Here is a 26,101-nt window from a genome sequence, read left to right as displayed (position 1 = left end):
ATAGATTAACTGAGAAACACACCCATCTAGTAAAATGTGTCACTTCTGTTCATGGTGGTCAGTTCAGGATTCTTGCCGTTTTCAGTCGAACATTAACACCACATCTGGTTGAAGCTCAGGCGTCATCAGCTGCTGCATTTTATCTACAGATTATACAGTTAATACAGCGCAGCGTTCAAGATGAACAGAAAACCAACAGCACCAACTGGTATTTAAACTATTCTATTGTCTATTCACTTTGTCATTGTGAGAATCTCTTGCTTACATTCGTGATGCAAGCTCTGCCAAGGCAGCATGACAGACAGGAACTCTAAGAGCAATGACAATTGTTTAACTTCATTATAAATGAACTATAAATCAGTTTATACTCCACTCCAAAACAAGATGGTTTATTTTGATACACAATCATTTCTCTGTTTGCAGTCTAACCTTAACAACACACTTGACTGAAGCTCCCGCGTCATCAGCTGTTACATTTTAAGCACAGATTTCACAGTTAATACATTTCTGTACAATGTCAATCAGGATTTTTATGATATCAAGAATACACGCTCATGAAGTGAAATAAAATAAAAAGTATTTTTAAACATGTATGTGTTTTAGGCAACTGGAATCTGTGCAGGTCTGACTGTCATACTCCAATGTTAATTTCATCATAACACACATACGCGACACTGTGCAGTCAGTAATTCACCACTAGACTTCCTTTGACAAATCAGCTACTGAATAAACAACCGCAGAAGCAGAAGTACAGTAAAAACATCAGCAACAGTTCGAACTCTGACATTTAACTTGAAGCCCTCATTTAGGATCGCAGCGTTCAAGATGAACAGAAAACCAACCGCACCAACTGGTATTTAAACTATTCTAATATCTATATATTTGCTTTGTCTTCTATGTCTTGATGTAGCAGTAACTAACATTAAATACTGATCATATAAATGTTGCAGTGTAAAGTACCGTGTGACAGATATAATGTTTATAATTTCATCTTCTGATGTTTGACAACAACCAGAGGGTTTAAAAATGTCCAAATGTTTAAATCCAGTCTTTTGGACTGAAATGTTTCCACTCTGCTCGACACATTGATAACACAAATATTGTATGTTTGATGTAAATGTAAATGTTGACTGTGTAAAAATGTGTATCGTCTCTCCAGAGTGCTCAACATGTTAGTCTCATTACCGTGTGTGATTCTCTTTCTATCTTTCAGGGAAAACTGAGGAAGAAGCTGATTATGTTAACTCAGCAGTACACACAGTGGATAAAACAGCCACCACTCCAGGTGAATTATGAACACAAGTCATTTCACAAATGTGATGCTGTTTAGAATGAAATTTATTTACAGATTATGATGTTTGATCAAATGTGGCAGTGATGAAGGTTTTGAAGGTGACAGTCTGAAAGCTCAGTAATCAATTTAAAATGTTAAATCAACTAAGTTCCTTCGTTTCTGTCAGACCAGAAGTTTGGCTCCTTCACTCGCTCTTCTTCACCAGTGGCAGGGTGTTGGGTGATACTGATCGTTATCATGGCCCTTCGTATTTACTGTGAGTACCTTCTATGCGAATGTCAGTTCAGATCAAGTCTTTTCTTCTTCACTTGTTGCAGTTAAATCTCAAATAAATCTCAAAACAACACCCAAGTCACTCTTGTAAAAGAGATCTCATATAGATTATAAAGTATGTTTAAGAGTAAGAGTTTGAAATAGCATAGTTTTAAACAGCTAGCAGCTTAGGTTAGAGGAACAGCGAGGCGGTGCCATCCTTCCCCTTATAATGGTGAAGAAAATTAAACATGATTTCATCCTTCCTCCTGTTCGTACCGGCCCTGGGCATGAGTGTTCAAATGTTTTGTGTTCCTTACATGAGGCTCCAGCAGGACTATTGTTTTAAGATTGTTAGTAGAGAATTACTAACCTCTCCTTTAATTTATTTTATCATTAAACATTTAATTGTGTTTTTCTATCAAATGTTTTCTATAACTTAACTTAGTCTGATATATAAAAATAAAAGTTAAGCAAAACCATCTTCTACTCTCTGTCACTGCAGTTACTTCAGTCATTTCTGAAAACAACAGCATGCTGAGTGCAGAAAACCAGGAACTGAGGACAAAGAATCAGCAGCTGGAGACACAGAAGAAAAACTTGACTGATATGTTACAACACATGGAGACACAGTGGAATGAGCTCAATGTGAGTCGAGCTCAGTGGAGCATTGATCAATACTGCCCCATAGTGGGAGCTGGTACGTACAGAACACATGAGTTATTTCCAAAAATATCCAATAACATTAATATCATAATGAAGTAATGCCTTTTATTGTTTGGTTTCTGTTTTTTCAGTAAGACAGTGTAGGTCTTGTCAGGTGGGCTGGAGACATGAGGAGTCCAGATGCTACGTGATTAATGATGTTAGACCTCCTAATCAGAAAACCTGGGATGGAGCACAAGCGGTCTGCAAGGAAAGGATGTCAGAACTGGCTGTTATAAATAATACAAAGGAGAAGGTAATCAAGATTATAAAGACAATTATACAAAAAATAAGGACATTTTAATCACAGCCTAAATGAAGCAACTATTTTTGTAGGTGTAAAAACAGTTTGTCATTTACAGTGTGTTTTCTTGAGTATTTAATTAGATAATAACTTTCTCTCTGGTGTCAGCAATACATCCATGCAATCAGCTGGTACCGTCCAGGAATCAATGGATACTGGATTGGCCTGAGAGTTGTAGATGGGAAGTGGACGTGGGTCGATGGAAGTAATCTGACTGACTTGTAAGACGCACATTCTTAAACATTTTGAATCATGAACTCTGTCAGCCTCGATCTAAACATCATGTTGTTCCCTCAGCTCCTGGATACAACCAGCGACTCCTACTGAAGGTCACTGTGCCATTTCTGTCACAGACAACATCCCAAACAACGGACTGAAATCAGTGAACTGCAGTGAAACGCACGCATGGATCTGTGAAAAGAAGGCTTTGTCTCTTACACCACCTTAGTGAAACTTGAGAAGGTTACCAGATTGTGGTGCAGTGGTTAGCGCTGTAGCTTCACATCAAGAAGGTCCTGCACTGGATACCTGACAGACAGCAGACATTCAAATGGCTCAATCGCAGCAAAAGAAAAGGTAGCAGCTGCTAGCTTGTTTGCAAAGCTCTATGCCATTAGCGACCAGGTTATTTTTAGCAGCACTTCCCTTGCAAACTTGGAGGTTGTTGGGGATTTTAGATAGAGTATATATGCAGATAACAGAAGGAAGGGGGAAAATTGTGCCCAATTACAGGCTTCATACCAACAGTCTACATCTGACTACTTCAGCAGGAACAGACTTGTTCAGTTTCTAACCCAGTTAGCACAAAGCACACACGTACACAAGTAAAACAGCCGTAAACAAAGTTCCTCAATCTGAAAACTCCATTGATTGATTGATGGTGTGATTGTGGCATTCAGCAGAGTTGTCCATGCATGTATATATTGCACTTTAAAAGCTAAGAGAACTTGTTGAATGTAGCTAACTAGCTAGACTAGACTAACACATATCTCCCTGCTGGCCACGAAGAACTATATCAGTCTGTTGCTGTTCCTTCATGTGTTTTAGAGAAGTGACTCTGTTTGGAGGGAGGCCTGAAGGGAGGAGGAGGGTTTTCTCTACTTTCAGATGTAGCTCATTCCTGCTGGTTTCTACAAGCCATCCATCCCCAGCTTTAACATGTAGAGGTGACTGATTTGTTTTATTTGTTTGCCTGGCAGTGAATTCCTGGTTTAGTCTATTATAAAGAATAGAAAAGCTGCTACAGAGCTGTCTGTTTGTCTTCAAGCAAATTCATGTTGTACTTGTCGCTATACATTCTTGTTATTGTCTTTTTCTTTATTCCAAAAATGTTGGGACACTGTCTATAAAAAAAACAAAACAAACAAATGCAGTCATTGACAAATGAGCTGTGCTTACTGACAGCAGTTTTACAGAAGTGTTGCTGAGCCCATGTAGTAATATCCTTTATCCTTTTCCGTGGTTGTGAACAACTGAGGCTTTCGATGATGCAACATACGGTCACCTGTTACGGATGAACTTATTCACCTCTGGAACGTTCCAAACAGGTGTTTCTTGGAGCATCCCATAAATTTCCAGTCTTTTGTGGCTCCTGTCCCAACATGTTTGAAACATCAAACTCTGAATCTGTCAGGTTGGGGTAAAAAGGGAAAACTATGGAAAGTGGAGGTGGACCCAAACGCAGTTATACATGAAGGCAAGGATCAGGGGAACAAAAGGCGAGCTTTATTTAACAAAAGCCGAATCCAAAAAAAACCAAGGCAGACAAAAACAGGGACAAGAAGCAAAGTAACAACCAAAAACAGCAAGGCAAAGTAGCAACTAAAAGAAAGCAAGACAAAGTACAAACCAAATGACAAAGTTCAAATCAAAATGCAAAAAAATCCAAAACATACCAGTCAGGAGGAGCATGAACAGGAGCATGGACAGGCAAAGACAAACAGAAACAATGACCGGACAGGGAGTGACGGGAACACAGAGACTACAGAGTCTGTGCCACTCTCTGCATCTCACCCTAACAAACTGACATCACCAACTTTCCTGTTCTCACTAACCCATAGATTAACTGAGAAACACACCTGTCTAATAAAGTGTGTCACTTCTGTTCATTGTGTTCAGTTCAGGATTCTTGCCCTGTTTGCAGTCTAACATTAACACCACATCTGGTTGAAGCTCAGGCGTCATCAGCTGCTACATTTTATCTACAGATTATACAGTTAATACATTTCTGTATCATGTCAATCTGGATTTTTATTATATCAAAAATAGTACAGTAGTAGACAGTATGTCATGACTCCTGTTTTTGTTTGTTCTTGTATCTGGTTATTGGTTTCTTGTATTTGATTTACGTCATTGTATCATGTCTTGTGTTATGTTTTGTTTTTCCATGTCTTGTGTCATGTGTTTGATTTTCCATGCCCTCATGTGTCCTTTAAGTTCTCCTATGTTCTCCCCTCTGGCTCCCTCTGTCTGTTGTCTTGTTCCCTCCTGGTCTGTTCCTCTGTGCTCCTCCCCCTCATTATCACACCTGGCTTCCTTCCTCCTCTCTCTCCTCACCTGTTCCTCTTCATGTCATTAGTGTCCACGTATTTAGTCTCTGTGTTCCCCTCACTCCTTGTCCGGTCATTGTTTTCTGTTTTCTGTTTGCTCCTGCTCCTGCTCCTGTTCTGTTCTGTTTGGTAGGTTTTGGATTTATTTTGCATTTTTTCCATGTTTGAGTTGAACTTTGATTTTTTCTTTGTACTTTGTCTTGCCTTTAAGTTGCTACTTTGCCTGGCTGTTTCGGTTGTTACTTCGCTTTTTGTCCCATTTTGTCTGCCTTGGTTTTTTGCATTGGGCTTTTGCTATATTAAATCTGGCTTTTTGTTCCTCTTTATCTTTGCCTCCCGTGTGTAACTGCGTTTGGGTACACCTTCCCCTTCCATAGTTTTCCCTTTTAACCCTACCCTGACAGAATGACCGGACCAGAAATGGATCCACCAGACAGTATACTGATTTGTAGGCTGGGGAACAAAATGGTGGAGATTTTGATTGGCAAGGCTGACACAGGGGAGAAGCTAAGGGCCATAGCAGACTTTGACAAAGAACTATTTATTAGGCCTTGGTTGAAGGAACTCCCTTGTGTTGGACTTGTTATAGCAGAGCTGGATAAATTCAGAACGGCTTTGGTTGCAAACCTCTATGGCGTGAACTCTCAGGTGGTGGCAAGCCACCATGCTTCAGCCACAGCCGAGCTCCCCGCCCAGGCCTCAGCCACAGCCGAGCTCCCCGCCCAGGCCTCAGCCACAGCCGAGCTCACCGCCCAGGCCTCAGCCACAGCCGAGCTCCCCGCCCAGGCCTCAGCCACAGCCGAGCTCCCCGCCCAGGCCTCAGCCACAGCCGAGCTCCCCGCCCAGGCCTCAGCCACAGCCGAGCTCCCCGCCCAGGCCTCAGCCACAGCCGAGCTCCCCGCCCAGGCCTCAGCCACAGCCGAGCTCCCAGCCCAGTCCTCAGCCTCAACCCCGTTGACACCTGCCAGTGGCCCTCAGTCGGCGTTCTGGTCGTCACCTGCCAGTGGCCCCCAGTCGACACCTGCCAGTGGCCCCCAGTCGGCGTTCCGGTCGACACCTGCCAGTGGCCCCCAGTCGGCGTTCCGGTCGACACCTGCCAGTGGCCCCCAGTCGGCGGTCCGGTCGACACCTGCCAGTGGTCTTCGGTCGGCGGTCCAGATGGCGCCATTTCCTGCACCTCGGTCAGTGGTCTGGCCGAGGCCTGTTTCTTCTCCTCAGTCGGCGGTTCGGCCGAGGCCCACGCCAAGTCTAGTTCCTGCACCTCGGTCGGAGGACCAGCCAAGGCCCACGCCAAGTCTAGTTCCTGCACCTCGGTCGGAGGACCGGCCGAGGCCCATGCCAAGTCTAGTTCCTGCACCTCGGCCTGTTCCTGCACCTCGGTCGGAGGCCCGGCTGAGTCCAGTCCTTGCTCCTCGGTCGGAGGTCCGGCCGAGTCCCGTGCCAGGTCCAGTGCCTGCTCCTCGGTCGGGGGCCCGGCCGAGGTTGTTTATTGCCAGAGACCCTTCATCAGCTCCCAGGCCACCAGCTCCCGGCAAAACTCCATCGGTGGTCCGGCCAAGACCCTGGAGGGTTTCCCAGCCAGTGGTCTGGTCGCCTGTGGGTCCCAGCCCACGCCTTCGCCACCGGCTGCCTGTGGGTCTCAGCCCACGCTTTCGCCACCAGCCTCCAGTGGGTTTCAGCCCGCGCCTACGCCTATGGCCCCAAGTCGCCAGCCTCCGGCGAGTTCCAGGCAGCACCCACACCTTCGCCGCCAGCCTCCAGGGGGTTCCAGCCTGCACCTTTGCCTTTGTCACCAGCCTCCAGGGGGTTCCAGCCTGCACCTACGCCTTTGCCTTCGTCTACGTCGCCAGCCTCCAGGGGGTTCCAGCCCACACCTTCGCCTACGCCTTCGTGGCCGGCCTCCAGCGAGTTCCAGGCAGCACCTACGTCTTCGTCGCCGGCCTCCAGCGAGTTCCAGGCCATGTCTACGCCTTCGTCGCCGGCCTCCAGCGAGTCCGAGGCCATGCCTACGCCTTCGTCGCCGGCCTCCAGCAGGTTCCAGCCTACGCCTTTGTCTTTGTCGCCGGCCACCCGTGGGTTCCAGCCTGCGACTACGCCTTCGTCGCCAGTCTCCAGTGCACCTCAGCCCACGTCCCCAGTATTCAGTGCGTTTCAGACCATGCCCCTTCTGCCAGTTTCCAGAGCCCCTTCGTCCTCGCCACAGACCTCCAGAGCGCCTTCGTCTTCGGCCCCCAGAATGCCTACGTCTTCATCTTCATTGCCGACCTCGAGAATGCCTTCATGTTCGTTGTCGGACTCTAGTGGGCCCCAGTCCACGTCCCTGGTCCCCAGTGGGCCCCAGTCCTCGCCTCCACCCTCTTGTTTGTTTGGACCTTGGCCCTCCCCCTGACCCCCTCCACCCTCCCAGCTTCACTTGGACTTTGAACTCATGTATTAAGGGACATCTGGGAGCTGTCCCTTAAGGGGGGGTTCTGTCATGACTCCTGTTGTTTGTTCTTGTATCTGTTTTTTGGTTTCTTGTATTTGATTTACGTCATTGTATCATGTCTTGTGTTTGATTTTCCATGCCCTCATGTGTCCTTTAAGTTCTCCTATGTTCTCCCCTCTGGCTCCCTCTGTCTGTTGTCTTGTTCCCTCCTGGTCTGTTCCTCTGTGCTCCTCCCCCTCATTATCACACCTTTCACACATTTATTTTGCATTTTTTCCATGTTTGAGTTGAACTTTGATTTTTTCTTTGTACTTTGTCTTGCCTTTAAGTTGCTACTTTGCCTGGCTGTTTCGGTTGTTACTTTGCTTTTTGTCCCATTTTGTCTGCCTTGGTTTTTTGCATTGGGCGTTTGCTATATTAAAGCTGGCTTTTTGTTCCTCTTTATCTTTGCCTCCCGTGTGTAACTGCATTTGGGTCCACCTTCCCCTTCCATAGTTTTACCTTTTAACCCTACCCTGACACAGTAATGCACATTAATAGACTTCCCTCGACATATTTTATTTCTGTGTTGGAAAAAAAAAACGTAGAAACAGAAGTAAGGTTGGGACATTCTCAGTGAACCAGATGGGCTCTAAACATCGGTAACAGTTCGGACCTTGACATTTACCTTGAAGTCCTCATTTAGGATTGCAGCGTTTAAGATGAACAGAAAACCAACAGCACTAACTAGTATTTAAACTATTCTATTGTCTATATGTTCGCTTTGTCATTGTGAGAATCTCTTGCTTACATTCGTGATGCAAGCTCTGCCACAGCAGCATGACAGACAGGAACTCTAAGAGCAATAACAATTGTTTAACTTCATTATAAATGAACTATAAATCAGTTTATACTCCACTCCAAAACAAGATGGTTTATTTTGTTACACAATCATTTCTCTGTTTGCAGTCTAACCTTAACAACACACTTGACTGAAGCTCACGCGTCATCAGCTGTTACATTTTAAGCACAGATTTCACAGTTAATACATTTCTGTACAATGTCAATCAGGATTTTTATGATATCAATAATACACACTCATGAAGTGAAATTAAAAAGCAGCCAAATGAAACAGTTTGCAGTGTGTGTATTAACATGTGTGTGTATGTTAATGTCATAGTGACAGCATGTGACACTGTGCAGGCAGTAATTCACACCAGTAGATTTCCTTTGACAAGAATTAAGTAATCAACTACTAAATAAACAACCGCAGAAGCAGAAGTACAGTGAAAACATCAGCAACAGTTCGGACTCTGACATTTAACTTGAAGCCCTCATTTAGGATCGCAGCATTCAAGATGAACAGGAAACCAACCGCACCAACTGGTATTTAAACTATTCTAATATCTATATATTTGCTTTGTCTTCTATGTCTTAATGTAGCAGGAACTAACATTAAATACTGATCATATAAATGTTGCAGTGTAAAGTACCGTGTGACAGATATAATGTTTATAGTTTCACCTTCTGATGTTTGACAACAACCAGAGGGTTTAAAAATGTCCAAATGTTTAAATCCAGTCTTTTGGACTGAAATGTTTCCACTCTGCTCGACACATTGATAACACAAATACTGTGTGTTTGATGTTGTAAATGTAAATGTTGATTAAAATAAAAATGTGTATCGTCTCTCCAGAGTGCTCAACATGTTAGTCTCATTACCGTGTGTGATTCTCTTTGTATCTTTCAGGGAAAACTGAGGAAGAAGCTGATTATGTTAACTCAGCAGTACACACAGTGGAGAAAACAGCCACCACTCCAGGTGAATTATGAACACAAGTCATTTCACAAATGTGATGCTGTTTAGAATGAAATTTAGTTACAGATTATGATGTTTGTTTTTGAAGGTGACAGTCTGAAAGCTCAGTAATCAATTTAAAATGTTAAATCAACTGAGTTCCTTCGTTTCTCTCAGACCAGAAGTTTGGCTCCTTCACTCGCTCTTCTTCACCAGTGGCAGGGTGTTGGGTGATACTGATCGTTATCATGGCCCTTCGTATTTACTGTGAGTACCTTCTATGTGAATGTCATGTGAATGTTTTGGGTTTCTTTTCTGAAACAATGACAATAAAAATCTATTCTATTCATTTCTAAATAGGATCATATGGAACAGGAAGTAGCTTAGGATAGAGGAACACCAAGGAAATACCATCCTTCCTATAAAACAACAACATGATGTTGCCCTTCCTCCTGTTCATACTGGCTCTGTGTACAAATGTTCAAATATTTTTTGTAGCTTACATGAGGCTCCAGCATGCTGAGTTAAAGAAATCTGAGTGAATCATCTTAAGTTACAAAATTCACAAAACACACATCAAGGACATTTTTACAGCAAAGACAGTGAGAACTATTTGATTTGACAAGCTTGGTCCACTGAATGTTTATATTAGGAAGTATTTTGCGCTGTATGACTGTGTCCAACATGTCCTATAATAAAAGAGGGTTTGCATGAACACTTATTTTCACAAGACTGTTGTTTTAAGATAGATTTAAGAACTACTAACCTCTTCTTTAGTGTCTTTTTCTTACACTGTAAAACATTTAATTGTGTTTTGCAATAAAAATGTGTTCTATGAATGAACTAAGCCTGAGAAAGAGTCTTCAAAACCAACATCTTCCACTCTCTGTCACTGCAGTTACTTCAGTCATTTCTGAAAAAAATGGCATGCTGACTGCAGAAAACCAGGAGCTGACAAACATCATTCACAAACTGAACTCAGCTCTCAACGACCTGAACAAATCCTATGCTGCCTTAGAGAGTAACTACACAGACGTGATCACAGAAAACCAGGAACTGGAGACAAAGAATCAGCAGCTGGAGACACAGAAGAAAACCTTGACTGATATGTTAGAAGACATGGAGACAGAGAGGAATGAGCTGAACGTGAGTCGAGCTCAGTGGAGCATTGATCAATACTGCCCCATAGTGGGAGCTGGTACGTACAGGACACGTTAATTATTTCCAAAAATATCCAATAACATTAATATCATGATGAAGTAATGTCTTTTATTGTTTGGTTTCTGTTTTTTCAGCAAGACAGTGTAAGTCCTGTCAGGCAGGCTGGTTACATGACGAGTCCAGCTGCTACGTGATGAATGATGTTAGACCTCCTAATCAGAAAACCTGGGCTGGAGCACAAGTGGTCTGCAAGGAAAAGATTTCAGAACTGGCTGTTATAAATAATGCAAAGGAGAAGGTAATCAAGATTATAAGGACAATAATATAAATAATAAGGACATTTTAATCACAGCCTAAATGAAGCAACTATTTCTGTAGGTGTAAAAACAGTTTTTCATTGACATCGTGTTTTCTTAACTTGAGTATTTACATATATAATAACTTTCTCTCTGGTGTCAGCAATACATCAGTGGAAACAGTTGGTACTATCCAGGAATCAATGGATACTGGATTGGCCTGAGAGTTGTAGATGGGAAGTGGACGTGGGTCGATGGAAGTAATCTGACTGACAAGTAAGACGCACATTCTTAAACATTTTGAATCATGAACTCTGTCAGCCTCGATCTAAACATCATGTTGTTCCCTCAGCTCCTGGATACAACCAGCGACTCCTACTGAAGGTCACTGTGCCATTTCTGTCACAGACAACATCCCAAACAACGGACTGAAATCAGTGGCCTGCAGTGAAATGAACGCATGGATCTGTGAAAAGAAGGCTTTGTCTCTTACACCACCTTAGTGAGACTTGAGAAGGTTACCAGATTGTGGTGCAGTGGTTAGCGCTGTAGCTTCACATCAAGAAGGTCCTGCACTGGATACCTGACAGACAGCAGACATTCAAATGGCTCAATCGCAGCAAAAGAAAAGGTAGCAGCTGCTAGCTTGTTTGCAAAGCTCTATGCCATTAGCAACCAGGTTATTTTTAGCATCACTTGCCTCACAAACTTGGAGGTTGTTGGGGATTTTAGAAAGAGTATATATGCAGATAACAGAAACTTGTTCAGTTTCTAACCCAGTTAGCACAAAGCACACACGCACACAAGTAAAACAGCTGTAAACAAAGTTCCTCAATCTGAAAACTCCATTGATTGATTGATGGTGTGATTGTGGCATTCAGCAGAGTTGTCCATGCATGAATATATTGTACGTTAAAAGCGAGAAGAGAACAAGAGAGAGAGCAAGAGGACTTGTTGAATGTAACTAACTAGCTAGACTAGACTAACACATATCTCCCTGCTGGCCATGAAGAACTATATCAGGCTGTTGCTGTTCCTTCATGTGTTCAGCTGTCTGTTTATCTTCAAGCATATTCCTGTTGTATTTAATAAAATTGCCGCTACACATTCTTGTTATTGTCTTTTTCTTTATTCCAAACATGTTGGGACGCTGTCGATAAAAAACAAATGCAATCATTTACAAATGAGCTGTGTTTACTGACAGCAGTTTTACAGAAGTGTTGCTGAGCCCATGTAGTAACATCCTTTATCCTCTTCCGTGGTTGTGAACAACTGAGGCTTTCGATGATGCGACATACCGTCACCTGTTACCGATGAACTTGTTCACCTCTGGAACGTTCCAAACAGCTGTTTCTTGGAGCATCCCACACATTTCCCAGTCTTTTGTGGCTCCTGTACCAACATGTGCGAAACATCAAACTCTGAATAAACATGGATTAACTTTAATCATTAAGTGAATGGGACTGTAAAGCATCAAATATCAAACTTTGTATTTGTACAGTTGAGACTCCAGGTACTTTGCCGTCAGAGTATTGAAAATGGCTGCAAGCTTTCAACAAGTGAGAATTAAAAACTTTGTCTTAAAGATGTCACAACATCCTGAACAAAGAAATTCTGGGTCCCTGCTGAGAAACATTGCCATGACCAACAAAGGGCTTGAAATGTCCGTACACCATTTTGCACAAAGCAGTCGCTAGAATAAATGTTAGCTAAGTACGTTTCTGTAAAAAACACAGATGAATTAAACTGAATGTTTCTCTATGTTGCAACTGTATGTTTATTTATGTTGGATTTCTTTTTATTTCTCTCTTGTCACAGCACGGTGCTCATGCTCCTCTGAGGTTTACGCTCAAAACTGCTTGGTTAGGTTTAGAAAAACATGGCTGGTTTTAAAAACTACCTCAGTAATGAGTCGTAATCATGATGCAAGCCAAGTTCAGCATCAGAGTTTATAAAGGAGGACCTGGTTTTCAGTGTGTCCTTCTGTGTCTTAAGCTCAACTGATCAGTAACACACAAAGTCATCATCAGCCTGGTAGCTGTGGGCAGTGAGTCTCAGTTGTTGGGGAAGTGTCGCTGTGTGTTTGATAAGAATGTTTTCTTTGTGGTATCTTTATCTTTTTTGGTATGTTCAAGAGAGAGCTGAGAGAACAGCAGTCAGTCTGTCTCAACAGCACGACAGACAGGAACTATAAGATAAATGACAAATGTTTAACTTAATCATAAATTAATTAATTAAATCAGTTAATACAAACACTCAACAACATTTACCAGAAAGATGTTTTTTTTAACACAACCATTTCTCTGTTTGCAGTCTAATCTAAACGTCACATCTGGCTGAAGCTCTCGCGTCATCAGCTGCTACATTTTATCCACAGATTAAACACTTAATGCATTTCTGTATAATGTCAGTATGGATTCTTATGATATGAAGAATACACGCTCATCATTTGAAAGAAATTAAAAAGCATCCCAACAAAACTGTTTGCAGTGTGTATTAACATCTATGTGTCTTAGGTCACTTGATTCTGTGCACGTCTGACTTTCATACTCATGTGTTAATGTCATAGTGACAGTACGTGACACTGTGCAGACAGTAATTCACCACTAGATTTCCTTTGGCAAATCAACTACTAAATAAACAACCGCAGAAGCAGAAGTACAGTAAAAACATCAGCAACAGTTCGAACTCTGACATTTAACTTGAAGCCCTCATTTAGGATCGCAGCATTCAAGATGAACAGAAAACCAACCGCACCAACTGGTATTTAAACTATTCTAATATCTATATATTTGCTTTGTCTTCTATGTCTTAATGTAGCAGGAACTAACATTAAATACTGATCATATAAATGTTGCAGTGTAAAGTACCGTGTGACAGATATAATGTTTATAGTTTCACCTTCTGATGTTTGACAACAACCAGAGAGTTTAAAAATGTCCAAATGTTTAAATCCAGTCTTTTGGATTAAAATCTATCCACTCTGCTCGACACATTGATAACACAAATATTGTGTGTTTGATGTGGGTTTTTTTAAATAAAAATGTGTATCGTCTCTCCAGAGTGCTCAACATGTTAGTCTCATTACCGTGTGTGATTCTCTTTGTATCTTTCAGGGAAAACTGAGGAAGAAGCTGATTATGTTAACTCAGCAGTACACACAGTGGAGAAAACAGCCACCACTCCAGGTGAATTATGAACACAAGTCATTTCACAAATGTGATGCTGTTTAGAATGAAATTTAGTTACAGATTATGATGTTTGTTTTTGAAGGTGACTGTCTGAAAGCTCAGTAATCAATTTAAAATGTTAAATCAACTGAGTTCCTTCGTTTCTCTCAGACCAGAAGTTTGGCTCCTTCACTCGCTCTTCTTCACCAGTGGCAGGGTGTTGGGTGATACTGATCGTTATCATGGCCCTTCGTATTTACTGTGAGTACCTTCTATGTGAATGTCAGTTCAGATCAAGTCTTTTCTTCTTCACTTGTTGCTGTTAAACACCCAAGTCACTCTTGTAAGAGAGATCTCGTATAGATTATAAAGTATGTTTAAGAGTTTGAAATAGCATAGTTTTAAACAGCTAGCAGCTGAGGTTAGAGGAACAGCAAGGCGGTGCCATCCTTCCCCTTCTTATAATGGAGAAGAAAATTAAACATGACTTCATCCTTCCTCCTGTTCATACCGGCCCTGGGCACGAGTGTTCAAATGTTTTGTGTTCCTTACATGAGGCTCCAGCAGGCTGAGTTAGAGAAATCAGAGTGAATCATCTTAAGGTACAAAATTCTTTAACACAAAAACACATCATGGACATTTTTTTTACAACAAAGACAGTAATTTCAGAAGTGAACCACTTGATTTGACAAACTTGGTCCACTGAATCTTCATCTTAGGAAAGTTTGGACGTATTTTGTACGACTGTGTCCAACATGTCCTACAATAAAAGAGGATTAGCATGAACACAGACTTACTAACCTCTCCTTTAATTTATTTTATCATAAAACATTTAATTGTGTTTTTCTATCAAATGTTTTCTATAAATTAACTTAGTCTGATATACAAAAATAAAAGTTTATCAAAACCATCTTCTACTCTCTGTCACTGTAGTTACTTCAGTCATTTCTGAAAACAACGGCATGCTGAGTGCAGAAAACCAGGAACTGAAAAACATCATCGACAAACTGAACTCAACTGTCAACAATCTGACAGTCCAGTTAGACAACCTGAATAAATCCTATGCTGACTTAGAGAGTAACAACACGGACGTGATTGCAGAAAACCAGGAACTGAGGACACACATCCAGCAGCTGGAGACACAGAAGAAAAACTTGACTGATATGTTAGAAGACATGGAGACAGAGAGGAATGAGCTCAATGTGAGTCGAGCTCAGTGGAGCATTGATCAATACTGCCCCATAGTGGGAGCTGGTACGTACAGAATATGTTAATTATTTCCAAAAATAACCAATAACATTAATATCATGATGAAGTAATGTCTTTTATTGTTTGGTTTCTGTTTTTTCAGTAAGACAGTGTAAGTCTTGTCAGGCAGGCTGGATACAGGACGAGTCCAGCTGCTACGTGATTATTGATGAAAGACCTCCTAATCAGAAAACCTGGGCTGGAGCACAAGCGGTCTGCAAGGAAAAGAATTCAGAATTGCCTGTTATAAATAATGCAACGGAGAAGGTAATCAAGATTATAAGGACATTTTAATCACAGCCTAAATGAAAAATATTTTCTTTAAGTCTAAAAACAGTTCGTCATTTACAGTGTGTTTTCTTGAGTATTTAAATAGATAATAACTTTCTCTCTGGTGTCAGCAATACATCCATACAATCAGTTGGTACCGTCCAGGAATCAATGGATACTGGATTGGCCTGAGAGTTGTAGATGGGAAGTGGACGTGGGTCGATGGAAGTAATCTGACTGACATGTAAGACGCACATTCTTAAACATTTTGAATCATGAACTCTGTCAGCCTCGATCTAAACATCATGTTGTTCCCTCAGCTCCTGGATACAACCAGCGACTCCTACTGAAGGTCACTGTGCCATTTCTGTCCAGAACCAAGGACTGAAATCAGTGAGCTGCAGTGAAATGAACGCATGGATCTGTGAAAAGAAGGCTTTGTCTCTTACACCACCTTAGTGAAACTTGAGAAGGTTACCAGATTGTGGTGCAGTGGTTAGCGCTGTAGCTTCACATCAAGAAGGTCCTGCACTGGATACCTGACAGACAGCAGACATTCAAATGGCTCAATCGCTGCAAAAGAAAAGGTAGCAGCTGCTAGCTTGTTTGCAAAGCTCTATGCCATTAGCAACCAGGTTATTTTTAGCAGCACTTGCCTTGCAAACTTGGAGGTTGTTGGGGATTTTAGAAAGAGTACATATGCAGATAACAGAAGGAAGGGGGAAAATTGTGTCCAATTACAGGCTTCATACCAACAGTCTACATCTGTCTACTTCAGCAGGAACAGACTCTTTCAGTTTCTAACCCAGTTAGCACAAAGCACACACGCTCACAAGTAAAACAGCTGTAAACAAAGTTCCTCAATCTGAAAACTCCATTGATTGATTGATGGTGTGATTGTGGCATTCAGCAGAGTTGTCCATGCATGTATATATTGCACTTTAAAAGCTAAGAGAACTTGTTGAATGTAACTAACTAGCTAGACTAGACTAACACATATCTCCCTGCTGGCCATGAAGAACTATATCAGGCTGTTGCTGTTCCTTCATGTGTTCAGCTGTCTGTTTATCTTCAAGCATATTCCTGTTGTATTTAATAAAACTGTCGCTACACATTCTTGTTATTGTCTTTTTCTTTATTCCAAACATGTCGGGACGCTGTCGATAAAAAACAAATGCAATCATTTACAAATGAGCTGTGTTTACTGACAGCAGTTTTACAGAAGTGTTGCTGAGCCCATGTAGTAACATCCTTTATCCTCTTCCGTGGTTGTGAACAACTGAGGCTTTCGATGATGCGACATACCGTCACCTGTTACCGATGAACTTGTTCACCTCTGGAACGTTCCAAACAGCTGTTTCTTGGAGCATCCCACACATTTCCCAGTCTTTTGTGGCTCCTGTACCAACATGTGTGAAACATCAAACTCTGAATAAACATGGATTAACTTTAATCATTAAGTGATTGGGACTGTAAAGCATCAAATATCAGACTTTGTATTTGTACAGTTGAGACTCCAGGTACTTTGCCGTCAGAGTATTGAAAATGGCTGCAAGCTTTCAACAAGTGAGAATTAAAAACTTTGTCTTAAAGATGTCACAACATCCTGAACAAAGAAATTCTGGGTCCCTGTTGAGAAACATTGCCATGACCAACAAAGGGCTTGAAATGTCCGTACACCATTTTGCACAAAGCAGTCGCTAGAATAAATGTTAGCTAAGTACGTTTCTGTAAAAAACACAGATGAATTAAACTGAATGTTTCTCTATGTTGCAACTGTATGTTTATTTATGTTGGATTTCTTTTTATTTCTCTCTTGTCACAGCACGGTGCTCATGCTCCTCTGAGGTTTACGCTCAAAACTGCTTGGTTAGGTTTAGAAAAACATGGCTGGTTTTAAAAACTACCTCAGTAATGAGTCGTAATCATAATGCAAGCCAAGTTCAGCATCAGAGTTTATAAAGGAGGACCTGGTTTTCAGTGTGTCCTTCTGTGTCTTAAGCTCAACTGATCAGTAACACACAAAGTCATCATCAGCCTGGTAGCTGTGGGCAGTGAGTCTCAGTTGTTGGGGAAGTGTCGCTGTGTGTCTGATAAGAATGTTTTCTTTGTGGTATCTTTTTCTTTTTTGGTATGTTCAAGAGAGAGCTGAGAGAACAGCAGTCAGTCTGTCTCAACAGCACGACAGACAGGAACTATAAGATAAATGACAAATGTTTAACTTAATCATAAATTAATTGATTAAATCAGTTAATACAAACACTCAACAACATTTACCAGAAAGATGTTTGTTTTAACACAACCATTTCTCTGTTTGCAGTCTAATCTAAACGTCACATCTGGCTGAAGCTCTCGCGTCATCAGCTGCTACATTTTATCCACAGATTAAACACTTAATGCACTTCTGTATAATGTCAGTATGGATTCTTATGATATGAAGAATACACGCTCATCATTTGAAAGAAATTAAACAGCATCCCAACAAAACTGTTTGCAGTGTGTATTAACATCTATGTGTCTTAGGTCACTTGATTCTGTGCACGTCTGACTTTCATACTCATGTGTCAATGTCATAGTGACAGTACGTGACACTGTGCAGACAGTAATTCACCACTAGATTTCCTTTGGCAAATCAACTACTAAATAAACAACCGCAGAAGCAGAAGTACAGTAAAAACATCAGCAACAGTTCGGACTCTGACATTTAACTTGAAGCCCTCATTTAGGATCGCAGCATTCAAGATGAACAGAAAACCAACCGCACCAACTGGTATTTAGACTATTCTAATATCTATATATTTGATCATATAAATGTTGCAGTGTAAAGTACCGTGTGACAGATATAATGTTTATAGTTTCACCTTCTGATGTTTGACAACAACCAGAGGGTTTAAAAATGTCCAAATGTTTAAATCCAGTCTTTTGGATTAAAGTCTATCCACTCTGCTCGACACATTGATAACACAAATATTGTGTGTTTGATGTGGGTTTTTTAAAATAAAAATGTGTATCGTCTCTCCAGAGTGCTCAACATGTTAGTCTCATTACCGTGTGTGATTCTCTTTGTATCTTTCAGGGAAAACTGAGGAAGAAGCTGATTATGTTAACTCAGCAGTACACACAGTGGAGAAAACAGCCACCACTCCAGGTGAATTATGAACACAATTCATTTCACAAATGTGATGCTGTTTAGAATGAAATTTAGTTACAGATTATGATGTTTGATCAAATGTGGCAGTGATGAAGGTTTTGAAGGTGACAGTCTGAAAGCTCAGTAATCAATTCAAAATGTTAAATCAACTGAGTTCCTTCGTTTCTCTCAGACCAGAAGTTTGGCTCCTTCACTCGCTCTTCTTCACCAGTGGCAGGGTGTTGGGTGATACTGATCGTTATCATGGCCCTTCGTATTTACTGTGAGTACCTTCTATGTGAATGTCAGTTCAGATCAAGTCTTTTCTTCTTCACTTGTTGCAGTTAAATCTCAATTATATCTCAAAACAACAACGCCCAAGTCACTCTTGTAAAAGAGATCTCGTATAGATTATAAAGTATGTGTCAGGTTGGGGTAAAAAGGGAAAACTATGGAAAGGGAGGTGGACCCAAATGCAGTTAAAGGAGGCAAGATAATGAGAACAAAAGGCGAGCTTTATTGCAAAGCTGAATAAAAAACCAAAAGCGGACGAGCAGGAATGGAAAAACAAAGTAACAACTAAGAAGGAGTCAAAGTCGCAAAGCAAAAAAAATACAAAGTTCAAATCAATGTCAAAGTACGAAATCAAACAGAACAAAATACAAAATAAATCCAAAACCTACCAAACAGGAACATGAACAAGAATCAGGATCATGAACAAGAATCAGGAGCAAGGATCAGACAGAGAACAGAAGACAGAATACACAAGACAGAATCCAATGACCAGACAAAGAGTGAGGGGAAACACAGAGACTAAATACACAGACACTAATTACATGACGAGGCACAGGTGAGGAGAGAGGAGGAAGGAAGCCAGGTGTGATGATGAGGGGGAGGAGCACAGAGGAACAGACCAGGAGGGAACAAGACAACAGACAGAGGGAGCAAAACATAACACAGGACATGGAAAAAGCAAAACATAACACAAGACATGGAAAAAGCAAAAACACAAGACAAGATACAAGGATGAAAATCAAATACAAGAAACCAAACCCAGAAACAAGAACAAACAAACAGGAGTCATGACAGAATGTTTAAGAGTTTGAAATAGCATAGTTTTAAACAGCTAGCAGCTGAGGTTAGAGGAACAGCGAGGCGGTGCCATCCTTCCCCTTCTTATAATGGAGAAGAAAATTAAACATGACTTCATCCTTCCTCCTGTTCATACCGGCCCTGGGCACGAGTCTTCAAATGTTTTGTGTTCCTTACATGAGGCTCCAGCAGGACTATTGTTTTAAGATTGTTAGTAGAGAATTACTAACCTCTCCTTTAATCTATTTTATCATTAAACATTTAATTGTGTTTTTCTATCAAATGTTTTCTATAAATTAACTTAGTCTGATATATAAAAATTAAAGTTAATCAAAACCATCTTCTACTCTCTGTCACTGAAGTTACTTCAGTCATTTCTGAAAACAACGGCATGCTGAGTGCAGAAAACCAGGAACTGAGGACACAAAAGAAAAACTTGACTGATATGTTAGAAGACATGGAGACAGAGAGGAATGAGCTCAACGTGAGTCGAGCTCAGTGGAGCATTGATCAATACTGCCCCATAGTGGGAGCTGGTACGTACAGAATATGTTAATTATTTTCAAAAATAACCAATAACATTAATATCATGATGAAGTAATGTCTTTTATTGTTTGGTTTCTGTTTTTTCAGCAAGACAGTGTAAGTCCTGTCAGGCAGGCTGGTTACATGACGAGTCCAGCTGCTACGTGATGAATGATCCTAGACCTCCTGAGCAGAAAACCTGGGATGGAGCACAAGCGGTCTGCAAGGAAATGATTTCAGATCTTGCTGTTATAAATAATGCAAAGGAGAAGGTAATCATGATTATAAGGACAATAATACAAATAATAAGGACATTTTAATCACAGCCTAAATGAAAAAAACAATTTCTGTAGGTGTAAAAACAGTTTTTCATTGACATCGTGTTTTCTGAACTTGAGTATTTACATATATAATAACTTTCTCTCTGGTGTCAGCAATACATCAGTGGAAAGAGTTGGTACAGCAGACACATCAATGGATACTGGATTGGCCTGAGAGTTGTAGATGGGAAGTGGACGTGGGTCGATGGAAGTAATCTGACTGACATGTAAGACGCACATTCTTAAACATTTTGAATCATGAACTCTGTCAGCCTCGATCTAAACATCATGTTGTTCCCTCAGCTCCTGGATACAACCAGCGACTCCTACTGAAGGTCACTGTGCCATTTCTGTCCAGAACCAAGGACTGAAATCAGTGAACTGCAGTGAAACGCACGCATGGATCTGTGAAAAGAAGGCTTTGTCTCTTACACGACCTTAGTGAAACTTGAGAAGGTTACCAGATTGTGGTGCAGTGGTTAGCGCTGTAGCTTCACATCAAGAAGGTCCTGCACTGGATACCTGACAGACAGCAGACATTCAAATGGCTCAATCGCTGCAAAAGAAAAGGTAGCAGCTGCTAGCTTGTTTGCAAAGCTCTATGCCATTAGCAACCAGGTTATTTTTAGCAGCACTTGCCTCACAAACTTGGAGGTTGTTGGGGATTTTAGAAAGAGTATATATGCAGATAACAGAAGGAAGGGGGAAAATTGTGCCCAATTACAGGCTTCATACCAACAGTCTACATCTGACTACTTCAGCAGGAACAGACTCTTTCAGTTTCTAACCCAGTTAGCACAAAGCACACACGTACACAAGTAAAACAGCTGTAAACAAAGTTCCTCAATCTGAAAACTCCATTGATTGATTGATGGTGTGATTGTGGCATTCAGCAGAGTTGTCCATGCATGTATATATTGCACTTTAAAAGCTAAGAGAACTTGTTGAATGTAACTAACTAGCTAGACTAGACTAACACATATCTCCCTGCTGGCCATGAAGAACTATATCAGGCTGTTGCTGTTCCTTCATGTGTTTTGGAGAAGTGACTCTGTTTGGAGGGAGGCCTGAAGGGAGGAGGAGGGTTTTCTCTACTTTCAGATGTAGCTCATTCCTGCTGGTTTCTACAAGCCATCCATCCCCAGCTTCAACATGTAGAGGTGACTGTTTTGTTTTATTTGTATGCCTGGCAGTGAATTCCTGGTTTAGTCCATTATGAATAATAGAAATGCTTGTTCATGTTCAAATTCATGTTGTACTTTATAAAAATGTTGCTACACTTGATTGAAATTGTCTTTTTCTTTATTCCAAACATGTCTATAAAAACTGATCATTGACAAATGAGCAGTGTTTACTGACAGCAGTTTTACAGAAGTGTTCCTGAGCCCATGTAGTAACATCCTTTATACAATCTTGTGTTTCACAAAGTGGGCAACCTCGCTCCATCTGTGACTGTGAACAACTGAGCCTTTCGATGATGCAACATACTGTCACGTGTTACCAATTAACCTATTGACCTGTGTAATGTTCCAAACAGCTGTTTCTTGGAGCATCCCTCAACTTTCCCAGTGTTTTCTTGCTCCATAAACATGGATGTACTTTAATTGTTTAGGTGGGTGAGACTGTAAAGCATTAAATGTCTAAATTGTATTTGTACTGTTGATCATCCAACTTCTTTGCTATCAGGGTTGCACATGTTGGTCCCTGAAAATGTCTGCAAGCTTTAGTGTTAATGTAAATTGATTATTATTATTAATCATAATTGATGATTATCCCTGATAAACATTAATTATCATTGACAGCCAAAATATAGGCCAAAACTCCCTCTTAATGCACTATAAATCAATTAATACATCCACAAAACAAGATGTTTTTTTTTAAAAACACAACCATTTCCCTGTTTGCAGTCTAATCTAAACACCACGTCTGGCTGAAGCTCCATCATCATCAGCTGCTGCATTTTAAGCACAAATTTCACAGTTAATACATTTCTGTACAATGTCAATCAGGATATCAAGAATACATGCTCATGATGTGAAATAAACTAAAATGTATCCCAACGAAACGGTTTGCATTGAATCTTGAATCCGTTCACTTCTGACTTTCATATCCCAGTGTTAATTTCATCATAACAGACAGTACGTGACACTGTGTAGTAATGCACACTGATAGACTTCCTTTGACAGGAATTACATAATTAACTTCTATGTTGAAAAAACAACAGCAGAAACAGAAGTACAGTAAAGACCTTCACAGTGAATCAGATGTGCTCTAAACATCAGTTGGGACTCTGACATTTACCTTGAAGTCCTCAATTTAGGACCGCAGCGTTCAAGATGAACAGAAAACCAACCGCACCGACTGGTATTTAAACTATTCTTTTGTTTGTGTGTTTGCTTTGTCTACCATGTCTTATCTAACGTTAAAAAACTGATCACATAAATGTTGCAGTGTTTGAGTTTGATGTATGTTTTCATGAACAAATCTCCAGAGTGCTCAACATGTCGAGAGTGAATCTGCAAGTGAAGTTCAGTTTAGTCTCATTAAGGACTGTGATTGATGTTTGTATCTTTCAGAGGAAATTGAGGAAGAAGATGGTTATGTTAACTCAACAGTATGTTCAGTGAATAAAACAGCAGCCACTCCAGGTGAAATATGAACACAGTACATTTTACAAATATAATGTTGTTCAACATGAGATTTGGTAGCGATGAAGCTTTTGAAGGTGACTGTCTGAAAGCTCGGTAAGCCATTTAAAATATTAAATGAAGTTGTTTAGGAGCTTCAGCTGAATTCCTTTTTTTCTTTCAGACCAGAAGTTTGGCTCCTTCATTCGGTCTTCTTCACCAGTGGCAGGGTGTTGGGTGATACTGATCGTTATCATGGCCCTTCGTATCTACTGTGAGTGTCAGTTCAAATCCAATTTTCTTCTTCGATTGTTGTTGTCAGTTGTTTTTTAAGGATGGGTTCACATTTAGTCTAAAAACAATAATGCCCAAGTCTCTCTTGCAAAACGATCTTAAAAAATAGAATAAAATGTTAAAGAGTAAGAGTTGAAAATAGCATCATTTTAAACAGGAAGTATCTTAAGTTAGAGGAGCACCAAGGCGTTGTCATCCTTCCCCTTCTTATAAAGGTGAAGAAAAAGAAAACATGGTGTCACTGTTTGTTCAGTTTTGTAGCTTATATGAGGCTCCAGCAGGCTGTTAGAGAAATCAGAGTCAATCATCTCAAGTTTCAAAAACACATCAAGGACTTATTTTCATAAGACTATTGTTTACTACCCTCCTCTTTGATGCATTTTGTTAATATAATATAAAATATTTAATTGTGTTTTTCTTTCAAAATGTTTTTTTCTCTGCTGCTGTAGTTACTTCGGTCATTTCTGCAGAAACAACTCAGAGGAACAACCAGTTAAACGAAAACCTAACGACTCTCCTGGAGATCAATCTCAACCTGACAAACATCAACCACCAGCTGAACGCAACCGTCAAAAATCTGATGGTCCAGTTTGACAAACTGAATAAATCCTGTGCTGCCTTAACGACAAACAAGATGACTGAGAAGGTGCAAGACATGGAGAGTGAGTTCAACGTCAGTCGAGCTCAGTGGAGCATTGATCAGTACTGCCCCCTAAAAAGAGACGGTACGTACAGAACACATTCATTATTTTTAAAAAAAATAACCAATAACAACAATATCATAATGAAGTAATGTCTTTTTTCTGGTTGGTCTGTGTTTTATCAGTCAGAGTCCAGTGTTACCCTTGTCAGGTGGGCTGGTCTCAGGAGAAGTCCAGCTGCTACACAGCCAGTTTGTCTTTGCCTGATTATCAGAAAACCTGGGATGAAGCTCAAGCAGACTGCAAAGAAAAGATTTCAAACCTGGCTGTCATTAATAATGACAGGGAAAAGGTAATCATGACAATAATTTGGACCTTTTTAATCACAGCCTAAATTAAAAATATTTGTCATTTACAGTGTGTTTTCTTAACTTGTGTATTTAAATATATGTAATAACTTTCTCTGTGGTGTCAGGAGTACATTGTTAAAATGGGTTGGAACAACAAAGAGATCAATGGATACTGGATTGGCCTGAGAGTTGTAGATGGGAAGTGGACGTGGGTCGACGGAAGTGATCTGACTGACATGTAAGACGCACATTCTTAAACATTTTGAATCATGAACTCTGTCAGCCTCGATCTAAACATCAAGTTGTTCCCTCAGCTCCTGGATACAACCAGCGACTCCTACTGAAGGTCACTGTGCCATTTCTGTCCAGAACCAAGGACTGAAATCGGTGAGCTGCGGTGACAGGTACGCCTGGATCTGTGAAAAGAAGGCTTTGTCTATTGCACCAGTGATGTAAAACTTGAGATGGTTTCCAGTTACTAAAGATGAGCTACATGTAAGAGAATATCAGCTGGTTTGTACGTATCAAACGTGTGCACGTGCTCCATGTGTGAATGTCTTTCTTCTGCTTTACTGTGTTGCGATATATTGATGAATGGGACCAAAAACCCCACAAATGTAGTTGTTAATAATAATGATTAATAATAACAGAAATTCTTACTGCTTACTGGCCAACAGGGGGGCGTCGTGTAACTCTTTCTCAGCAGACTGACTCCAGAGCTGTTTTCTCATGCATTTATATTCTAATGGAAAAATAATTCATGTGCAAAGGCGAGAGTGAAGTGAAATCTGTGCATCTAGAAGCACATTTTCTGATTCTCTGTTATGATGAATAAAAAAAGCTGCCACACATTCCTGTTTCTTATGTATTGATTGTTGGAAACAACTTGGGCTCACACTGTGTGTTTTACAAAGAGGAATGTAGTGTTTCTCTTTGTGATATCTTAATCTTGTTCTGTTGTATTAATAGGAACAGACAGAAAGTGGTGAAATGTCAGTGTGGTACGACAGACTGTCCATTGTTACATGTTTTATCATAATTGTGACACATCATAGTGACAATCTTTCAGAGAAATGATTAATGTGTTGTCATCCTCATCTTTACTGGAAATCAACTCACAACCAACTGATTTATACCCATTATTTAGTGTTCCATAATAATTTATTCCTCAAGTTGTACTATATATATGTTGATATGTTTATGTGTGTATAATATATATATATATATACATACACATATATAAGCTATTCATCTTATGTATTATAGCTTATGTTTAGATTTCCTTTGTCTTCTATGAATATGCTCTGCTCTAGTTGTACTATATGTACACATAAACATATAAACATACATATGATTTTTAACCAAATATGCCCTACAAAATATTATTTAATTTATCAACCATTAATTTTATGTATTATAGCTTATATTTTGACTTCCTTTGTCTTCCATATGTATTACTCTCTCTCTCTCTCTCTCTCTCTCTCTCTATATATATATATATATATATATATATATATATATATATATATATATATATATAGAGTGTCGAGTATTGTATGTATTATATATGTATATATAAAAAAATCATATCTTTAAATGTTGTATTATATGTATTATATATTATAGCTTTTTATACTCTCTCTCTCTGTCTCTCTCTGTATATATATA

General features: G+C 40.3%; 5 protein-coding genes across 7 annotated transcripts; all 5 read left to right on the top strand.

The window, feature by feature from the left end:
- The first annotated feature begins 195 nt into the window (after nucleotides 1-195).
- Nucleotides 196-3,079, top strand: LOC119006416 (C-type lectin domain family 4 member E-like). Its single transcript, XM_037075114.1, has 7 exons — nucleotides 196-853; nucleotides 1,214-1,285; nucleotides 1,461-1,550; nucleotides 2,052-2,246; nucleotides 2,344-2,507; nucleotides 2,664-2,776; nucleotides 2,853-3,079. The coding sequence occupies exons 1-7, from the start codon at nucleotides 826-828 to the stop codon at nucleotides 3,001-3,003; spliced, it is 813 nt and encodes a 270-aa protein (XP_036931009.1). The 5' UTR covers nucleotides 196-825; the 3' UTR covers nucleotides 3,004-3,079.
- A 5,601-nt stretch (nucleotides 3,080-8,680) lies between these two features.
- LOC119006414 (C-type lectin domain family 4 member G-like) lies at nucleotides 8,681-11,861 on the top strand. The gene is made up of 7 exons (XM_037075113.1): nucleotides 8,681-8,897; nucleotides 9,262-9,333; nucleotides 9,487-9,576; nucleotides 10,208-10,507; nucleotides 10,605-10,768; nucleotides 10,930-11,042; nucleotides 11,119-11,861. The coding sequence occupies exons 1-7, from the start codon at nucleotides 8,870-8,872 to the stop codon at nucleotides 11,267-11,269; spliced, it is 918 nt and encodes a 305-aa protein (XP_036931008.1). The 5' UTR covers nucleotides 8,681-8,869; the 3' UTR covers nucleotides 11,270-11,861.
- A 1,599-nt stretch (nucleotides 11,862-13,460) lies between these two features.
- On the top strand, nucleotides 13,461-16,559 carry LOC119006413 (CD209 antigen-like protein A). 2 transcript variants are annotated; one of them, XM_037075111.1, is made up of 8 exons: nucleotides 13,461-13,529; nucleotides 13,883-13,954; nucleotides 14,108-14,197; nucleotides 14,870-14,919; nucleotides 15,046-15,190; nucleotides 15,288-15,451; nucleotides 15,586-15,698; nucleotides 15,775-16,559. In XM_037075111.1, the coding sequence occupies exons 1-8, from the start codon at nucleotides 13,502-13,504 to the stop codon at nucleotides 15,911-15,913; spliced, it is 801 nt and encodes a 266-aa protein (XP_036931006.1). In that variant the 5' UTR covers nucleotides 13,461-13,501; the 3' UTR covers nucleotides 15,914-16,559. The 2 variants fall into 2 exon arrangements, with proteins under 2 accessions (XP_036931006.1, XP_036931005.1); XM_037075110.1 differs by having other exon boundaries at nucleotides 14,870-15,190.
- Nucleotides 16,560-18,155: 1,596 nt separating this feature from the next.
- Nucleotides 18,156-20,854, top strand: LOC119005748 (CD209 antigen-like protein A). The gene is made up of 6 exons (XM_037073638.1): nucleotides 18,156-18,224; nucleotides 18,531-18,602; nucleotides 18,778-18,867; nucleotides 20,039-20,212; nucleotides 20,310-20,473; nucleotides 20,825-20,854. Exons 1-6 carry the CDS (start codon nucleotides 18,197-18,199, stop codon nucleotides 20,852-20,854), a joined length of 558 nt encoding a protein of 185 aa, XP_036929533.1. The 5' UTR covers nucleotides 18,156-18,196.
- Nucleotides 20,855-22,728: 1,874 nt separating this feature from the next.
- Nucleotides 22,729-25,302, top strand: LOC119006225 (asialoglycoprotein receptor 1-like). Of its 2 annotated transcripts, XM_037074714.1 has the most exons (7): nucleotides 22,729-22,885; nucleotides 23,098-23,169; nucleotides 23,333-23,422; nucleotides 23,892-24,167; nucleotides 24,269-24,435; nucleotides 24,559-24,671; nucleotides 24,748-25,302. In XM_037074714.1, the coding sequence occupies exons 1-7, from the start codon at nucleotides 22,858-22,860 to the stop codon at nucleotides 24,887-24,889; spliced, it is 888 nt and encodes a 295-aa protein (XP_036930609.1). In that variant the 5' UTR covers nucleotides 22,729-22,857; the 3' UTR covers nucleotides 24,890-25,302. The 2 variants fall into 2 exon arrangements, with proteins under 2 accessions (XP_036930609.1, XP_036930610.1); XM_037074715.1 differs by lacking the exon at nucleotides 23,098-23,169 and having other exon boundaries at nucleotides 22,735-22,885.
- Nucleotides 25,303-26,101: the final 799 nt, after the last annotated feature.

Source organism: Acanthopagrus latus, chromosome 17 (genome assembly GCF_904848185.1).
Source record: "Acanthopagrus latus isolate v.2019 chromosome 17, fAcaLat1.1, whole genome shotgun sequence".
Lineage (NCBI taxonomy): Eukaryota > Metazoa > Chordata > Actinopteri > Spariformes > Sparidae > Acanthopagrus > Acanthopagrus latus.
This window is presented reverse-complemented; position numbering and strand designations above follow the sequence as displayed.